The following is a 15611-nucleotide window of genomic DNA, read 5'->3' as shown; positions in this document are numbered from 1 at the left end:
CTTGTTCAGCTGGGCGCTTAAACTTCACTTTGCTATGCTGAGCACAGATAAGTCGACACCCGTACCAGGTACTGTCACCTGTTGGCATTGTTGGAGCAGACGTTCGCGCTCCTTGTAGCCCGTACATCGGCTATACAATCCCCGTACAGCTGATACAGCACCGCACGAGGACCCTCGGTGGCAGAGGTTTCTCTCTGTTGCGTTGACGGGAATTTCGGGAAGTGCAACATGTGCTGAGTTGGAGCTTGCTTCTGGGGTGAGCTGTGGCTAGCATGGCTTCGCACGAGCTTCTCCTCTGTAGTACAGAACACACAACTGTGCGCGGCATCCAGCAGGGAGTTGTGGCACGGTGCTATCAGCACACAGCGATGGGTGCTGAGGTGGTTGAGCAGCATTCCCCTGCCTGTTAGGAAGGCTTTCCAAACTGTTTTGTCATTCTTTGTCTTCTGCAGGCAGTCACAGATGCAGTAGCTTGCAATCGAACCTTATTTCATCCAGTCCCAAATTGCTGCAGGTGACAGACCATCCATTACAAGTCCACAAATTTCTGTTGCAGATCAGAAGGACTTTTCACGTGGAAAGCTTACTTTGTGAGGAGGGCAGAAGGGAGGACAGTTAACTAGAAGCCCGAGTCCTCTGAGAAAGGGGAGCAAACAGTACAGTTGAATTTTTATGGTAGTCTGTTCCCTGTCACCCTTTCAGGAGAGCCAAACAGCACCCCTCACTCACATCTCTTGCATGCATGTATGTTCTCTCCACCTCAGTAAAGACCTTACCTGCACAGAACTGCAATCAGGGAGAGGGAGCACATACAGTGGCCACATCTACTGTGCTCATTTAGCTTAAGCCATAACTGAGATTGTTTTGTGTCCAGCACATTACAGATGATAGCAGTATTGTTTTTATTTCTCTAAGGAGTTCTCATTTATATATCATTTATATATGTATATGTGTGTGTATATATATATATATATAAAAACACGATATTTTCCTGTGTAATAAACCAGCTGGCCTTGGGTGGGAAGTGTGCTTTGATACGGAAAAATATTTGTGTTTTCAGAACATCTGTAGTAGCTTTATTTAAATAAAAGTAAATAAACCACTGTTGAAATGGTATTTTGGTATGTTTCCAATAAACTTAAATTATATCTGAATGAAGCTTGATTCTTAGTCATTCATCATTTTCTAATATAATAACCATGTAAAACTGTTAGAAAAATATCGTTATATTTAATGCTTATGGCTATGTCTAGTTAACAAAAAATTTATTCCTAGTCTTTGATATAGTTGTGTAAAAAACCAGAATTTTCTGTTCATTGTGAAGATTGTCTTTCTGCTAATTTAGACTACGGCTTAAGTAACATTTTTAATTAAACTGTTATTTTTTTAAGGGGACAATACATCTGTTCCGCAAATCACAGAGATCATTGGTTGGAAAGTTAACACATGAGTTTAGGCTGGTTGCAGCAGATAGGAGGGTAAGTCTTTTAAAAAATGAATAATAATAAAAAAGATACTAGCTGTGATAAGTTAAAATACTTGAGTGTATTTTGAGATTTTTTTTTCTTTCAAATTTTCAAGCTGTGCTTAAGAACTGAAATCCAGCTCTGAAGCTGAATTCCTTCCTATGTATTGTCCCTGTCAATCAGTGCTCTCCAGAGTTGTACTTCTATTTAATGTGTTTGGTACAACTGTAAACTGAATATGCACAGATGGCTTTGGGACTTTAGTTCCAGCGGAAAGCAAGGAACCCTCTGATACAAAGTTGTATAAGTCTGTCAGGTGGTGTGTGCTGTAATAAAATGCAAATATTATACAGGGGTGGTTTTTGTTTTGGACCAAAAAGGTGTTTTAAGCATGATGCGTAAGTGCTGTTGATAAATGAGTTTTGAGACAATCTGTAAAGTTAAAAATAAAATATGGGCTTGTTCTGAAATGAGTTGTAGATTTTTGGGAAGGAGGAGAAGCCAGTTCTGCTGAATTTTGTAAGGTGTAAAATATATATTTATTCTCATCAACAGTCCTGGAAGATCTTGTTGTTTGGTGCTATAAATTTAATATGTATTGGCTTCCTGCTAATGTGGTGCAGCTCTACAAACAGCATAGGTAGGTGGCTCTCTTGTACTGAAACTACAACCAACTACCATGTGTTTCTTACGTTATGAAGTTCCAACATACTATAAAAGCAAAGTTCAGCACATAATGGAGTTAGGTGGCCACAAAGTCAGGTTTGGAAAGTGCTTTACTTTGATTTGCCACAGTCAGTTTAGAGTCATTTCTCAAAAGTCATCTGTCAAGGCAAGTATGGATGGGTGAAAGTCATACAAAGTTTGCAAGGGTTTCCAGACCTGCTGGTTATTTTCTTCCTGCAGTACCCATTTTAGCTTTGGGATTGCAAGAAAGTAGACTTTTAGGCTAGTCCTCAAACCTGTTCCTTATATAAATAGTTAGTGCCAGTGACACAGAGACCCTGACTTGCAGTTGAATGAAGATGTTTGTAGTGTGGCAAAATGCTTCTCTGATGCCAGGAATGCCTCTTTTCAATATTTTGTACAGGGGCTCCAAGATGCTTCCCATCACCTGTACTGAAACTAGAATGCCTTACATTTTTTAGTTTCTGACACAAGTTTTCTTGCATTTCAAGATGGGTCAGAGAAGCAAAACAAGTAAAAGGTTCTTTTGAACCTACTTTTTGGTGCAGTAATGCACATTAGGGATCTCTTGCTTTGGCAGAAGATGCCTTACTGGAAGATCTCTTGACTTCTCTGTATTTAAATTCATAGTTGCAACTTAGTCACAAGCTTAATACCTTTTCTATGTGGGCATTATTACATACTTTGTCAGAATTGGGATTGCCATAATCGATTTGTTTATGAGATTCAATATATCGGTGTGTTTAGGACATTCATACTGTATACACAGACAGGGACTTCTCTATCAGCAGACAGTTCATGTAGATAGTAGATGGAAAAGAGCTACACAAGAGGGACTTAGAAGAATGCAAGTGATGTCTGCACTGAAAAATTACATTAAGTTTTAATATTTGCTTTTTTTACAGCTTTAACTGCTTACACATATTTGACAATCTTTGACCTTTTCAGGTGAGTTTTTTTTCCATTTAGTCTTACTCTTCATTTGTGCCTATCTTTGTGTATTTCTATACATATAAAATTTATTTACAGATAGAAACACATGTTATTTAGTCATCAGTATAGAAACACTAACTGCTTTAAATATAGCTTAAATGAGTGTAAAATTGTACATCTCAATAAATACGTGGTGAGAAACTGTATTGAGAATGACTAGTAACAAATTGGTTCCATCATCTGTGCAGATGTGTAAGAATATAAAACAGAATCTAGCATCAGACTGTCACCTGCCTGGTCACTCGGAATGTTTCCCTAATGCCACAGGTGTCGGTTCTGAAGTATCCCTCAGTTTTAGCATCGGGAAACAAGTAGTATGTAATCCTATTTCTGTTTCGAAGTATTTGAAGATCTAGATCCCGTGCAGTCTTCCAATAAAATCATTAGATATTTTAAGTATTTTCTCCTGTTTTCTAATGAAATGGTATTAAAACTACTTTAAGTATGAAAGTTCTGAACACTTTTGATAATATTGATATTACAGACATGAATTATATTTAATTCTTAGCTGAGATGCAGGTTGGCAGCAGTGATTGGGAAATAAACTGCATAAAATACATGTAATTTTTAATTATTAACCTACATTATCTTCCTTGCTGGCTTACTACCGTATAAAAAGCATGGATGATCAGTCTGTTTTGCCCACTACATACAATAGCGTATCTGAGTGACAGTAAAACATTTATAAATAACAACAGCAAACATGCAGAAAAGAAAATGAACGGTTGATATAGGCACAAAAATGCTTAACTTGGTCTGTGGCTGCATTAGAGTTGTGATATAACTACAATGAATCTCTCATTTCTCTTAGAGTTTTATATCCGCTGAGTTTTGTCATCTTGGCTCAACAGCCTTTTTCATCTTGGGAAAGTTTTGATGTATTTTACATTTGTATAGAATATTACTTTTTTTGTAACTGTAGGAGAAGGTGGAATACCCCTGGCACTTGTGTATTAGGTTAATTAGGGGATGGACTAGGAGATTATTCTAACTCATAGTAATCTCTTTCTAGAGTTTTGATTTGGTATAAAGGAGAACAGTGCTCAGTAATTGTGCTGCAAAAATCAATTTCTGGTAATTTTTGTTATCTTCCTGGTCATTTATGATAGTATTACTGAGTATATGAATTTACTGTTTTGTATATGAGCAGTATTATTTCCTCTGCTTTTACTCCACACAGCTGTAGATTGGGTTGTGAGAATGTGATTTACTCCACAGCAGCTGTGGGGATGATCCAGTCTGATTTAACATTGCCATTAATTAAGAAAGGGCTGCACAGAGGCACAGATGGCACTGAATCTGGGTGGGTTCCAAATAAAAAAAAATTGTCTAAAGAAGTCACTAGTGGAAAAATAGGCAAAGGAAATGAGACTCATCCTAGAAAAACTCAGGCTAGTATCATGGGGATAAAGTAATTGGAATGTCAGATGGTCAATATGAGAGAAAAACTGGGAAAGAAAATAGCAGGAGAGACCTCTGGCAGTCAGTGGATGGCAGTTAGATTAGAGCTTGTGTAGATATATGCAACCAGAAAAGTAGATCTGTTTGGGCTATGTGTGTATACAAATAACACAGTGGAAAAGAAAGGCAATGCTTGGTTACAGCCTGACACTTGTTCTAGAGTGCTAAATCTAATTCGTGGTATATCTCTAAAAGAAGAGTTTAATGAAGAGCTTTCTTCACTTTTCACTGGGATAAAAAGGAATTGACACAAATGTGTCAGTCCTGTCATCTTGTTTATCATGTTCATTCTCATTTAAATGGCCTTTCTCAGGTTGCAGTAGTTCTAGGCAAGTATTGTGGCCCAGTAGCCACCTTGGTACTATGCAGCTGCTCGCTCACTCCCCCTGCCCAGCCCCAGGCAGGATGGGGAGGAGAATCAGAGAATGAGTAAAACCTGTGGGTTGAGACAACAGATTAATAATTAAAATGAAGTACAATATAATAATAAGAAGAAAGGAGATAACAAAGAGAGATAATCTCAAAAAAACCCAACAAACAGCAGTGATGCTCAATACAATTGCGCATTACGTGCTGACGGATGCCCAGCCCATTCCCAAGCAGTAATGGGTGGTTCGTGGCCAATTCCCCCTACATAGATATACTGGTCATGACGTGCTGTGCTATGGAATACCCCTTTGTCTAGTTTGGATCAGGTGTCCTGTCTCAGCGTCCTCCCGGCTTCCTCTCCTCCCTGGCAGAGCATGAGACTGAAAAGTCATTGATGGGGGTAAGTGTTACTGAGCAACAACTAAACCATCAGTGTACACAGTGCTGCACCAGCTACTAAGAAGAAGATTAACTCCATTGCAGCCGAAACCAGGACAGCAAGTTTATAAAGCACATGTAGAAAAGCGTTCACTGGGTGTCTAGTTTGCTATTTTCACAGGCTTTTGCTTCGTACTTTCCATTACTACGTATGACATTACTGTGTGTGATACCAGACAGTGTTAAAAGGAGTTTCTCAAAATCACCCTTGCTGCCTGTTAGTCAGATTCTGGGGTACCTGCTGTCATGTTCTCCAGGTCTCTTTTATGAAAATTCATGGAGTGCATATAGACTGAACACTGATGGTGCTTATTTGTGTCAGGGCCTCTGTTAAAATGCATTGCATTTGGAGTTATGACTCATACAGGCTGAGGGATGTTCTATATTGAAGAGGGCTGGCAGTAGCCTTTGTAAGCACATGTCCTGGGTTCAGCTACAGCAGTCATTTTTTCTCCTTCTTAGCAGCTGGTGCAGTGCTGTGTTTTTGACTTTCAGTCTGGGAACAATGCTGATAACACACCGATGTTTTTAGTTGTTGCTCAGTAATGTTTACTCTGACCAAGGACTTTTCTCAGTCTCATGCTCTGCCAGGGAGGAGGGGAAGCCGGGAGGAAGCAGAGACAGAACACCTGACCCAAACTGGCCAAAGGGGTATTCCATACCACAGCACGTCATGCCCAGTAGATAAACTGGGGGGAGTTACCCGGAAGGCCCAGATCGCTGCTCGGGTCGGGCTGGGTATCGGTCGGCGGGTGGTGAGCGGTTGTGTCCTCTCTCCTTGTTTTTCCTCTTATCATTATTATTGGTAGCAGTAGTGGTTTGTATTATACCTTAGTTACTGGAGGGCTGTTATCTCCACCCCTGGGAGGTACCATCCCTCCGGGAGCGGGGGGAGGAATAAAGTGGGGGGGTGAGCGAGCGGCTGCGTGGTTCCAAGTTGCCGGCTGGGCTTAAACCACGACAGCACAGCATGCTGTAAATGCAGCATTCAGCTTTTCCTGGTGTAAGGAATTGGAGCAACTATCATTCTGCTAAAATTATTTGCTGCCCTTTTTATGGAAACAGTTGAAACATCTTCATGCAGTCTCAGTTTTATTCCGAAACACAACCTTTCTGGATTCACTGGAACCATAGTTGACAGTGACAGTGATGGAGGTGTTGAGTTGGTGGAAAGATAATAATAAGTGGTAATATTAATTTATTCAGATCTGATGGTCGATGTGTATATTTGTAGATTATCCAGTTTGTAAAGGCTTCAGTTATTTATCATAGTGTGATTCTCCCCCTTTTTTTCAGTTTGATAACATGTCTAATAAGCTACTGGGTAATGATGAAGAAACCCAGTCCAGTCTATTCGTTTGGGTAAGTACTAATAACAAGATCTAGTGTTTGATAATACACCATGTGATACATTGCTGACTATCTTTGCTGGTATCCCCTAACAGCCATGACTAATGATTTGTGTGTGAAAGAGCCAAAAAATAAGGAGGCCCAAGACTGATGCTGTATAGAACAGGGGAGGAGCAGGAAGGGGAGGGACAGCAAAAAGAATTAGGAAATGTTGATTTTAAGCTGTTTGTGACATGTGGAGTGTTGGCTTAAAAGACATTGAAAACAATGCCCATTCCATAAAGCTTTCAGTTTGTTCCTACCTGTCTGCCCTTGAAAGAATCAGGAATAGTAGGTCTATCCTGCTGGTTCCTTCCAGGGACCAGAATGCATTAGATGCGCTGTTCAGTGTCCGGTGTTTCTAAACCTCCTTCTTAAATTTCAGGTTTGAAAGGTTTGAAGTTCTAGCCGTATTTGCATCTACAGTTCTGGCACAGCTTGGTGCTCTTTTTATACTGAAAGAAAGGTAGGGATATTTACCACTTTCTTCAACTTCTTGTGATGTATGGAGATATTCCAAGTTGAGCAAAAGCATATGCGTTCTACAGATGCACTGTCCAGAGACATAGTGTAGAAAAACCTTCAGATTTTTAAAAATAATGCTAGACCTTGCTACTCACACTCATTACACGTAGGCTTTAGATGTGGTGATAGGAATTGAAAAATTTCCTTACGCATCTTGATTTTTTAAGTTCATTAATAAATAAAACATTTTTTTAAACTTCAGTTACTTTGTAAAGCAACTTCATAATGTATTAAGGATCTGAATGTTTATAAACTTCATCAGTCCCTCAAAATTTGCTCAAGTATTAATTGGACATACCATCTACACTTGGAAGCATTTGCGTTTCAGGTGCTTAGCCTAAAAAAATATTTTAGTCTTAACAAAACCTTTTCACCTTTAAACATCTGGAATTTAAAACTGGGGCAGCGTACCTTTCATTTTTCTATTCAGGGGCTCTATTTCCTCCATGGAGGGCTATATTAACAATTTAGCGATTTTATGCTGCAGGTTGATCTGTTGTACTGATCATCTGTACTGAAATCTGCTGTGCTTAATTAAGCAATAATTTATTTTTTTTTCAGTACTCTTGTCTGTCAGGTTTTGTTTATGAATGGCGCTTAATTCTTCAGAACTGAAAAAATATGCTTTGGGTATCAAAACAAAGATGTTTTATTGTATGAATATAATTCAGATTTTCATTTATTTTTGTAGCGCAGAGCGGTTTCTGGAACAACCCGAGATACACACGTAAGAAATGATTTTGTCATGTAAAATGATGTTTTTTTCAGTGTCCCTTTGTGTTTCTAATACTTAATCTAGCATGTATTAATAATGCAAGTACATTCAACGCTAAGTTGGGTTTTGGTACTTTGGCATTTGTTTCAATCTATGTGCAAGCTGTATTGCAGTCAGTTTTTTCAAGGTAGAGTTGAAATGTAATGCACGTGCTCTCCTACATAATGATTTAACTATACATTGCTGACTTTGCTAGATTAGTTACAGTTCTTATGGAGGCATCTTAGGAGGCCTGGTATATGGGGGGGAAGGATGCTGTGATGATTAGGGAACTGGAGGTGTTGCAAAGATGATGAAGACTATGAATAGCACAGAGAGTGTGTATTCTTTTGTGTGGTTTTGGACAAAAGACTGGGCCATGATGGTGATGTATGGTAAAGCTGTAGTTCTTCTAGGAAAGGGTAGAGGTATAGGGCATAATTCCATAGAAACTAAGCTTTTTTAGCTCTACTCCTGAGGGGACAACGCATTTATATCTTCATAGGAAAAACATATATGTGTATGCATATATGCAATTAGTTAAGAACTGTTACTCAGCATTCTGAACACTACATACAGCCTAATGTGGTAACACTAACGAATGAAGTTGAGTGATCTCATACAACCCTTGAAATGATAATACACTACCAGTTATTAAGCATTACGTTAGTTTGTATTACTCTTGGTTTCAGCTTTAGTGAACAATCATTACTAGTAATTACAGCTTGATTACACATTTTGTGATGTGAGATTAAGGTACCTTTTTTTTCCCCACTGTAGGGGGCGACTGCTGGTTGGTACTTTCGTGGCTCTCTTTTTCAACTTATTTACAATGCTTTCCATTAGGAATAAGCCTTTTGCTTATGTCTCTGAAGGTATGTGGCAAATTAATGTACAACAAGAATTGGGAAAAGATTTTAATGTTCCTATTTTTATCAAGGTATAACTTGTCTGGTAACTTTCTTAACCTTTGGGAATATCTCCATTAATACAATTTCATGCAGATTAGAATTGCCATTTGATTTTCAACTCCGGTTTGCTTACAGGCTCTCTGAGTAGTATGTAGTAATATAAAAAAACGAGTAGCATTTTAATGCTGAAGTACCCTTTGTTTTCAATCTTTCGGATTCAGCCAGTGAAGATCATCTGTCAGATATCAGAACTTTGAAGACATTTTATGGATATATTAATGGATTAAAAAGAAATTATTGTAATCATTCCTCTTAATAATTCTTTTACCTGAGACTTTTCCACTGTGAAGTAGGCCTGCAGTCATTCCCACTAACTGTTAATTGTTTACAGTTGTATATTGTAATTTATATTACATAAAAGGTAATTTTAATGGTTATAATCTGCAGTTACGTTTGTACTTAATTAGCTCAGATGATTATGAGAGATGGACATTTTACTTACTGCCTGGAAAAGTAAAACTTTTTTTTTAAGTGACAGTGAATCTATTGAGATACACTTACTCATTCACAATGTATTGGGTTTTTCCTCTTAAGACTTTAAGTGTACTTTAAAATGTATGCTTTTACTCATAATAACTTTATTATCTTTTTTCTTTTGCAGCTGCCAGCACAAGTTGGCTTCAGGAACATGTTGCAGATCTTAGTAGAAGGTAAAGCTTTAAAATGTTTTTCAAAATCGTTAGTTTCTGGAAGGCAGTGTTGAGTTTTTTGTGTCTAATAACAATTTGGATCGGTATTGAGGCATAAACTGTTGTATATTAGAGCTTTTAAAATAGCTTTACTTACTGTAGGTCTAATGTAAGAACTCCGGAGCAAACATTGTCTCTCATATTTCCCAGATACATCAATCTAATCAAAATACTTCTTTCTGCACAACTTTCCCTTTGAATGCTTTCAGTACATTGTATATAATTCTCCTTTGCGGAGGTGAGGTAAACTAGCTTTGTCCTGCACAGACTTGAACTGTACCTCTCGACGTTCATTACCTGAGTGATATATTTTGTAGTATTTTGTGTTTGTTTATTCTGTGGAGTAGACAAATGACTAGGATGGTTGTCGTTTAAATGTGATACATGAAACAGCTTACCCACTGAAACATAGCTATGGAAACTCCTCACCTGTCCAGCAGGAAACTTGAATGGCTGAAGCAGTATTGCTCATTCATCTTCTCTGTTAACTCTCTTGCTAGCACTGGATGTCTGAATGTGACATAACATTGTTTGCAAATAATTTTGTCATATGTCAGAAACAGTTATTTTGAGCTCTTCCAAGTATTCACGCTGTCAGCATCAAAATGTTAAACCATATTGTATAACAAGTTAAGTATGCTGCAAAGCCCATCTGTTCCTGCATGTTGTGATTTTTGTATACAGTTGAGGAAAGCAGAGAACACTGGCTTGTTAAACAGAAGAATTGATTTTATATGGAATATAAAGTTACATCATCAAACCCAAATTCTGCAGAACAGCTTTGGAAGACTAACAATAGGGTTGTCCATGTACCTGGAGTTTAAGTATGGAAAAAAAAATGTGAATAGCAACCTCAGCCACAAGCAGAGTTTTTCTTTAACACCATGTTTCAGGGAAGGGCAGAGGTAAGTTGAAGAGCTCCCAGATCAAGAGTCTAGAATCACTGTTGGGTTTTGAGATAAAAATTGTTGGCATAATTGTCTACAGGTTAAAAAATTACTAAATTTTGTTAGTACATTTACAGCTGTTTCGGATGTGTTCTGTGAAGCAGTGTTGATTACAAGATATCTGCACCTGTATATAATTATGTTGATGAAAATTCTTACAGGAAGAGACCAGCATGTGATGTCTAAACATAGGTTGGTTCTAAATGGAGCAACAAAACATTTAATGCTGTTTTTCCTTTAAATTTTCCGGTACGTGACATGCACTTAGATTCACTGGGAAGTACAGAAACCCCTTTTTCTCTTCATGCTCTCATTGATAGGAGATATCTATAAATAAATATTTTTTCCCAGTGTTCCCTCATGAGTGTTGTGTTGTTTTTTTGTCTCTTAGTGAGCTAGCTGGTTTTCTCCCTCTTTTCAGACTCCATCAATTAGTTAGCTTTGGCTTTAGATTGAAGACTAGTGGTATGGAAACACAACCTTCCCCTACCCTGAGACTGACATATACATAATGGCAGTATCTCAAGCTGTAAAGCACTTGTGTTGCATACAGCTGACACAGTTAGCTGTGTTACTAAAAAAAGAAAGTAGCACAAGATAGGTATTCTAACATGTAGAAAAACTATAAAGATTAGTGTAGCATAACATTTTGTAGATGGGAAGAGACTTGAAGCATGTTTAAGCTGCACGAGGTACTAATTTCAGATATGAGAGAGAATATGACATGGACTTGTTTAATTTTTTCTGACATCAGACTATTACAAAACTTTGAGCAGAATTAGAAGGGCCTTCACAGTCCTCATAGACGTGATTTGCTATGACTGCAAAGTGTATTTGAAGTCAAATGCTGAAATAGTGGGTATATAACTTTGGGGTTTTGAAGTAATCCTGAACAGCTGGCTGACAACTGCTTTTTCTGTTTTGTTACAGTATTTGTGGGATCATCCCAGGATTAAGTAGCATCTTTCTGCCACGAATGAACCCTTTTGTCTTGATTGATATTGCTGGAGCTCTAGCTCTTTGCATTACATATATGCTCATCGAAATCAAGTACGTACAGTTGTTTAAAAAAAATAAACTTTTGTATCCAGTCTATGGGAAGCTGCATTTTTTACATGGAAGGAATGATCTCATCAAAGCTGTATTTTGTATGAATGGCATTGCAACTCCGTGAATATATTTATCTTTGTTCAAAGATATGTAGTTCAGATAAGATTACTATGTGTAATATTCTGTAAGTGTATATAACGTAAAAGAATGAAAAAGAATCAAAACTCTTGTGCTTTTAAAAATGTAAATACCTGGTTTTCCTTTAAAATTGTTCTTTCTCTCTAGCAACTATTTTGCTGTAGACACAGCCTCTGCTATAGCAATTGCTTTGATGACATTTGGTACCATGTATCCCATGAGCGTCTACAGTGGGAAAGTACTACTCCAGGTAAGGCAGTGTCACAAAACAAGGGATTTTGGGGTTTTAGTTTTGTTAAACATCCTTATTTAAAAAACAGAAAACCAAAAACCAACCAACCAAACATAAAGTATGTTTAAGCACTTGGATAGGAAGTGTTCCCAGGGCAATTTGTGACATGCTAAAAGAATTTTAAGGGCAGTAGAAATATGCATCATGGATTTGTTTAATGCCATTGACCTTTTGCGTGGGTAGATCAGACTTAACGGCTCTCTTACTTAACAAGGCCAGTTAATCTTTATAGAATATAATTTTTTTTTTCTCCTGTTTTTTCCCCTTCTTAAAGACAACCCCGCCTCATGTGATTGGCCAGCTAGATAAACTTCTGAGAGAGGTAAGTAGTGTATAATACATTACACAGTGTGCACAGTTAACACTAAATAAGCATTTAGGAACACGAAGAGGTTTTGTGAGAAGATTGCTAAAGAATTACTTTTTTTTTATGTTTTAGCTGCATGTAGCAAATCTGGATCTTGCTCTCTAGGATGAATAGTGTCATTGAGGTATCTGTAACAAATCTGTTGAAGTAGCGCAGGCTCTTCTTTTTATAAACAAACTTGAGTGACCATTGCGTGGTATGCAGATGTGAGTGCACCGAGGAAAAGGAGTACAGGCAGTTGTTTACTTACAGTGTATCAGGTTGCGAAAATATTGCAAGTTGGCAGCAAGAGTTACTTGAAATGAGTTACTTAAACCACTTTTTTGATGGATTCAGGTGTTGAAGGGTAGGAAAAATACAGTAGGTAAGCACTAGTGGCATCATTAATGGACATCATCTGTTCTGTGTATGGAAGCTTTTATTTCACTACTGAAAATGCTGTATTATTCAGAGATGTGTTAAAGTACATTTCCAAAAGGATTTGAAACCTTACTTCAAATTTATTTTCATGTTTCTGGATGTTTGTGTAAAATTAGGTTTCAACTTTGGATGGTGTCTTGGAAGTTCGAAATGAGCATTTCTGGACATTAGGTTTTGGCACATTGGTAAGTTATGTCTTTATTGTCTTTTTAGCCTTTCAAAAGAGTTGAGAGTTACTATCAATTTTTTATTTAAGTTTAAATAAAGTTTATTTAAATAAGATTTCAGAAACACCCCGATGGAGTTAGTACTCAGTCCCTGTGATGTATTGCAAAACTTCTCTTCCCTTGTCCTTTATGTTTTTTTTAAAGCTTCGTTATTTAATTTTATTTATGTATATTGCTGCTCTGGATTAAAGCATGCATTTTGCAATGGTAGGATTTCTTTTGTATTTTGCCAGTGGAGAAAACCTCAAACAATAGTAATGTTAGTGTAAATTGTCTCAGAGAGGAGAAGAGGAAAACTGTATACCCTTAGGTACCAAAAGTCTACAGTAGAATCATGTTTTCAGCATTTCTGGGGGAGGGGGATGAAAAAAACCCCTACAGTTGTATACTGATAGTCTGAAAGCAGAAAGAAATTAGGGGGTTTTTTTTGGTGGTCTAGAATGATCACACAGAACTCAGTTATTCTGAAGTTGATGCAGGTATGTTGTGACAGACAGAAAATTAAGACTCTTAGAATTTTCCTCTACTTCTGAATTTTTCCACTATGCTACCCTTCTTAGGAAAAGAGAAAGGTAGCAGGTCTGACTGGCTGATGTGAAAATAGCTTTCAGTTTACTGTTCTGCCACCCAAAATACTGGATCACAGCATTGTTGGATTGATCAGATATTTACAAAACCTTTGTATGTGTATTGGCACCCATTGGCATCTTCCAGCATGTAGTAGAAACTTCCTGAGTTTCCTGGGTATGTTTTCAGCTGCACCATCTGATGTAAAAATGGCTTACATAGCACAAGCTATGAATCATGTTCTTTATTAAATAGAAATTGAATTGAAAAAGCATGTGAGGGGTTGTGGTTTGCATCCTGTTCTCTTCTGAAGCAGTACTTTGGGGTGAATGGGGTAGTATTAACAGGGAGGAAGTCAGGGGCAGCCCACAGTCCAAGAGAAACTCTTAGTCTGAGTTCCACAGTGGGCATTGCCTCTGTTCTTGCTCATGGTCCTGATTTGAGCATGTCTGCCGTGTGTTGCCCTCTTGCCTTCTGCAACAGCACAGGGGTGGTGCTCTCCTAAATTTGGCATACAGAGTTTGTCTGCACTTTGTTCTTCTCCTGGGACATGTGTTTTTCCTGGCTGTTTTCTTTCTTTTCCTGGCATCACATTTGTATTTTATAATTTGGTTTTAAGACTCACTTTTCCTGAATAATGATCTTGATATGTTCATAAAAGTTCAACACGCTAGGAAAGATCAAAATGTATCCTACTTACGGAAGCATTAAGTAAGTTTCTCAACTTAGTAGTCTCCACTGTGAAAGATTTTTGTGTAATTCTCTGCAGGATAACTTACCTCATCTTGAATTTATGTGGAGCATCTTTACTGAAGTAACAGTTAACAGCCAGCTTGTTTTTGTCACTTTCTAGGCTGGATCAGTACATGTCCGAATTCGGAGAGATGCAAATGAACAAATGGTACTTGCCCATGTCACTAACAGATTATACACATTGGTCTCTACCTTGACTGTTCAGATTTTCAAAGATGACTGGATCAGACCTACCTTATCATCTGTGCCTATTGCAAACAGTATTCTGAACATTTCGGATCATCATATTATTCCAATGCCATCTTTGAAAGCTGCTGATAATTTGAACCCTGTTACATCCACTCCAGCTAAGCCCAGCAGCCCACCGCCAGAATTTGCTTTTAATACACCAGGCAAAAATGTGAGTCCAGTCATCCTTTTGAACACTCAGACAAAGCCCTATGGATTGGGCTTAAATCATGGATCCGCACCCTACAGCAGTGTACTCAACCAAGGACTTGGAATACCAGGAATGGGAGCAACTCAAGGATTCAGAACTGGTTTTACAAATGTCCCAAGCAGATATGGAACCAACGCTCGTGGTCAACCCCGACCATAATAAACACCATTATTTATTGTACTTAAGGGTATTGACTTAATTCTTTTATTACCCAATTTTTATAAACATTTGGAATGTCAGATCATTCTAAATGGCTGGGAACAAGTGCATTGTTCATATTCATGAAATGGTTAAACTGCATCAGCAGTAGCCTGTGTAATGTCACAAATATTTTCCAGACTTAGGATACTTTACAGGTAGCTTTTATAGAGTGTCCATTTCTGTTCAGCTGTTTATTCACTTTTCATTATTTTCCCAAGAATGGATTGAGATTCAGCACAACTCCATTAGAGAGTAAAATTGTGAACAGGCAGCATTTTTTTTCTAATGAGAATTGCTTAATAGAAACTAAGCTATTAAGTGGTTCAGCATTAAATTCACTGAATGCTGAATAGCTGAGAGAATAGGAAATTGCAGAAATACAAGTCCCAGTTCTTAGATGTTTTGATTGCTGTATTAAGCCAACTTTTGGCAAAGTCACAATTAGTTTTGGTTGCAAAACTCCATCAA

General features: G+C 37.8%; 1 protein-coding gene across 1 annotated transcript; it reads left to right on the top strand.

The window, feature by feature from the left end:
- Positions 1-47: 47 nt before the first annotated feature.
- On the top strand, positions 48-15352 carry SLC30A6 (solute carrier family 30 (zinc transporter), member 6; the record flags this gene model as incomplete). The annotated part of the gene is made up of 14 exons (XM_010012546.1): positions 48-143; positions 1392-1478; positions 2022-2106; positions 3059-3101; positions 6711-6776; positions 7189-7269; positions 8020-8055; positions 8863-8957; positions 9655-9703; positions 11620-11739; positions 12025-12127; positions 12444-12491; positions 13073-13141; positions 14604-15352. Coding segments are annotated over 14 exons (1476 nt in total), but the record flags the coding sequence as incomplete, so codon positions are not given.
- Between the last annotated feature and the right edge of the window lie 259 nt (positions 15353-15611).

This window comes from Nestor notabilis, unplaced genomic scaffold (assembly GCF_000696875.1).
Source record: "Nestor notabilis isolate BGI_N333 unplaced genomic scaffold, ASM69687v1 scaffold10654, whole genome shotgun sequence".
Lineage (NCBI taxonomy): Eukaryota > Metazoa > Chordata > Aves > Psittaciformes > Psittacidae > Nestor > Nestor notabilis.
The sequence above is the reverse complement of the archived record's forward strand: the minus strand, read 5'-3'. Positions and strand labels throughout refer to the sequence as shown.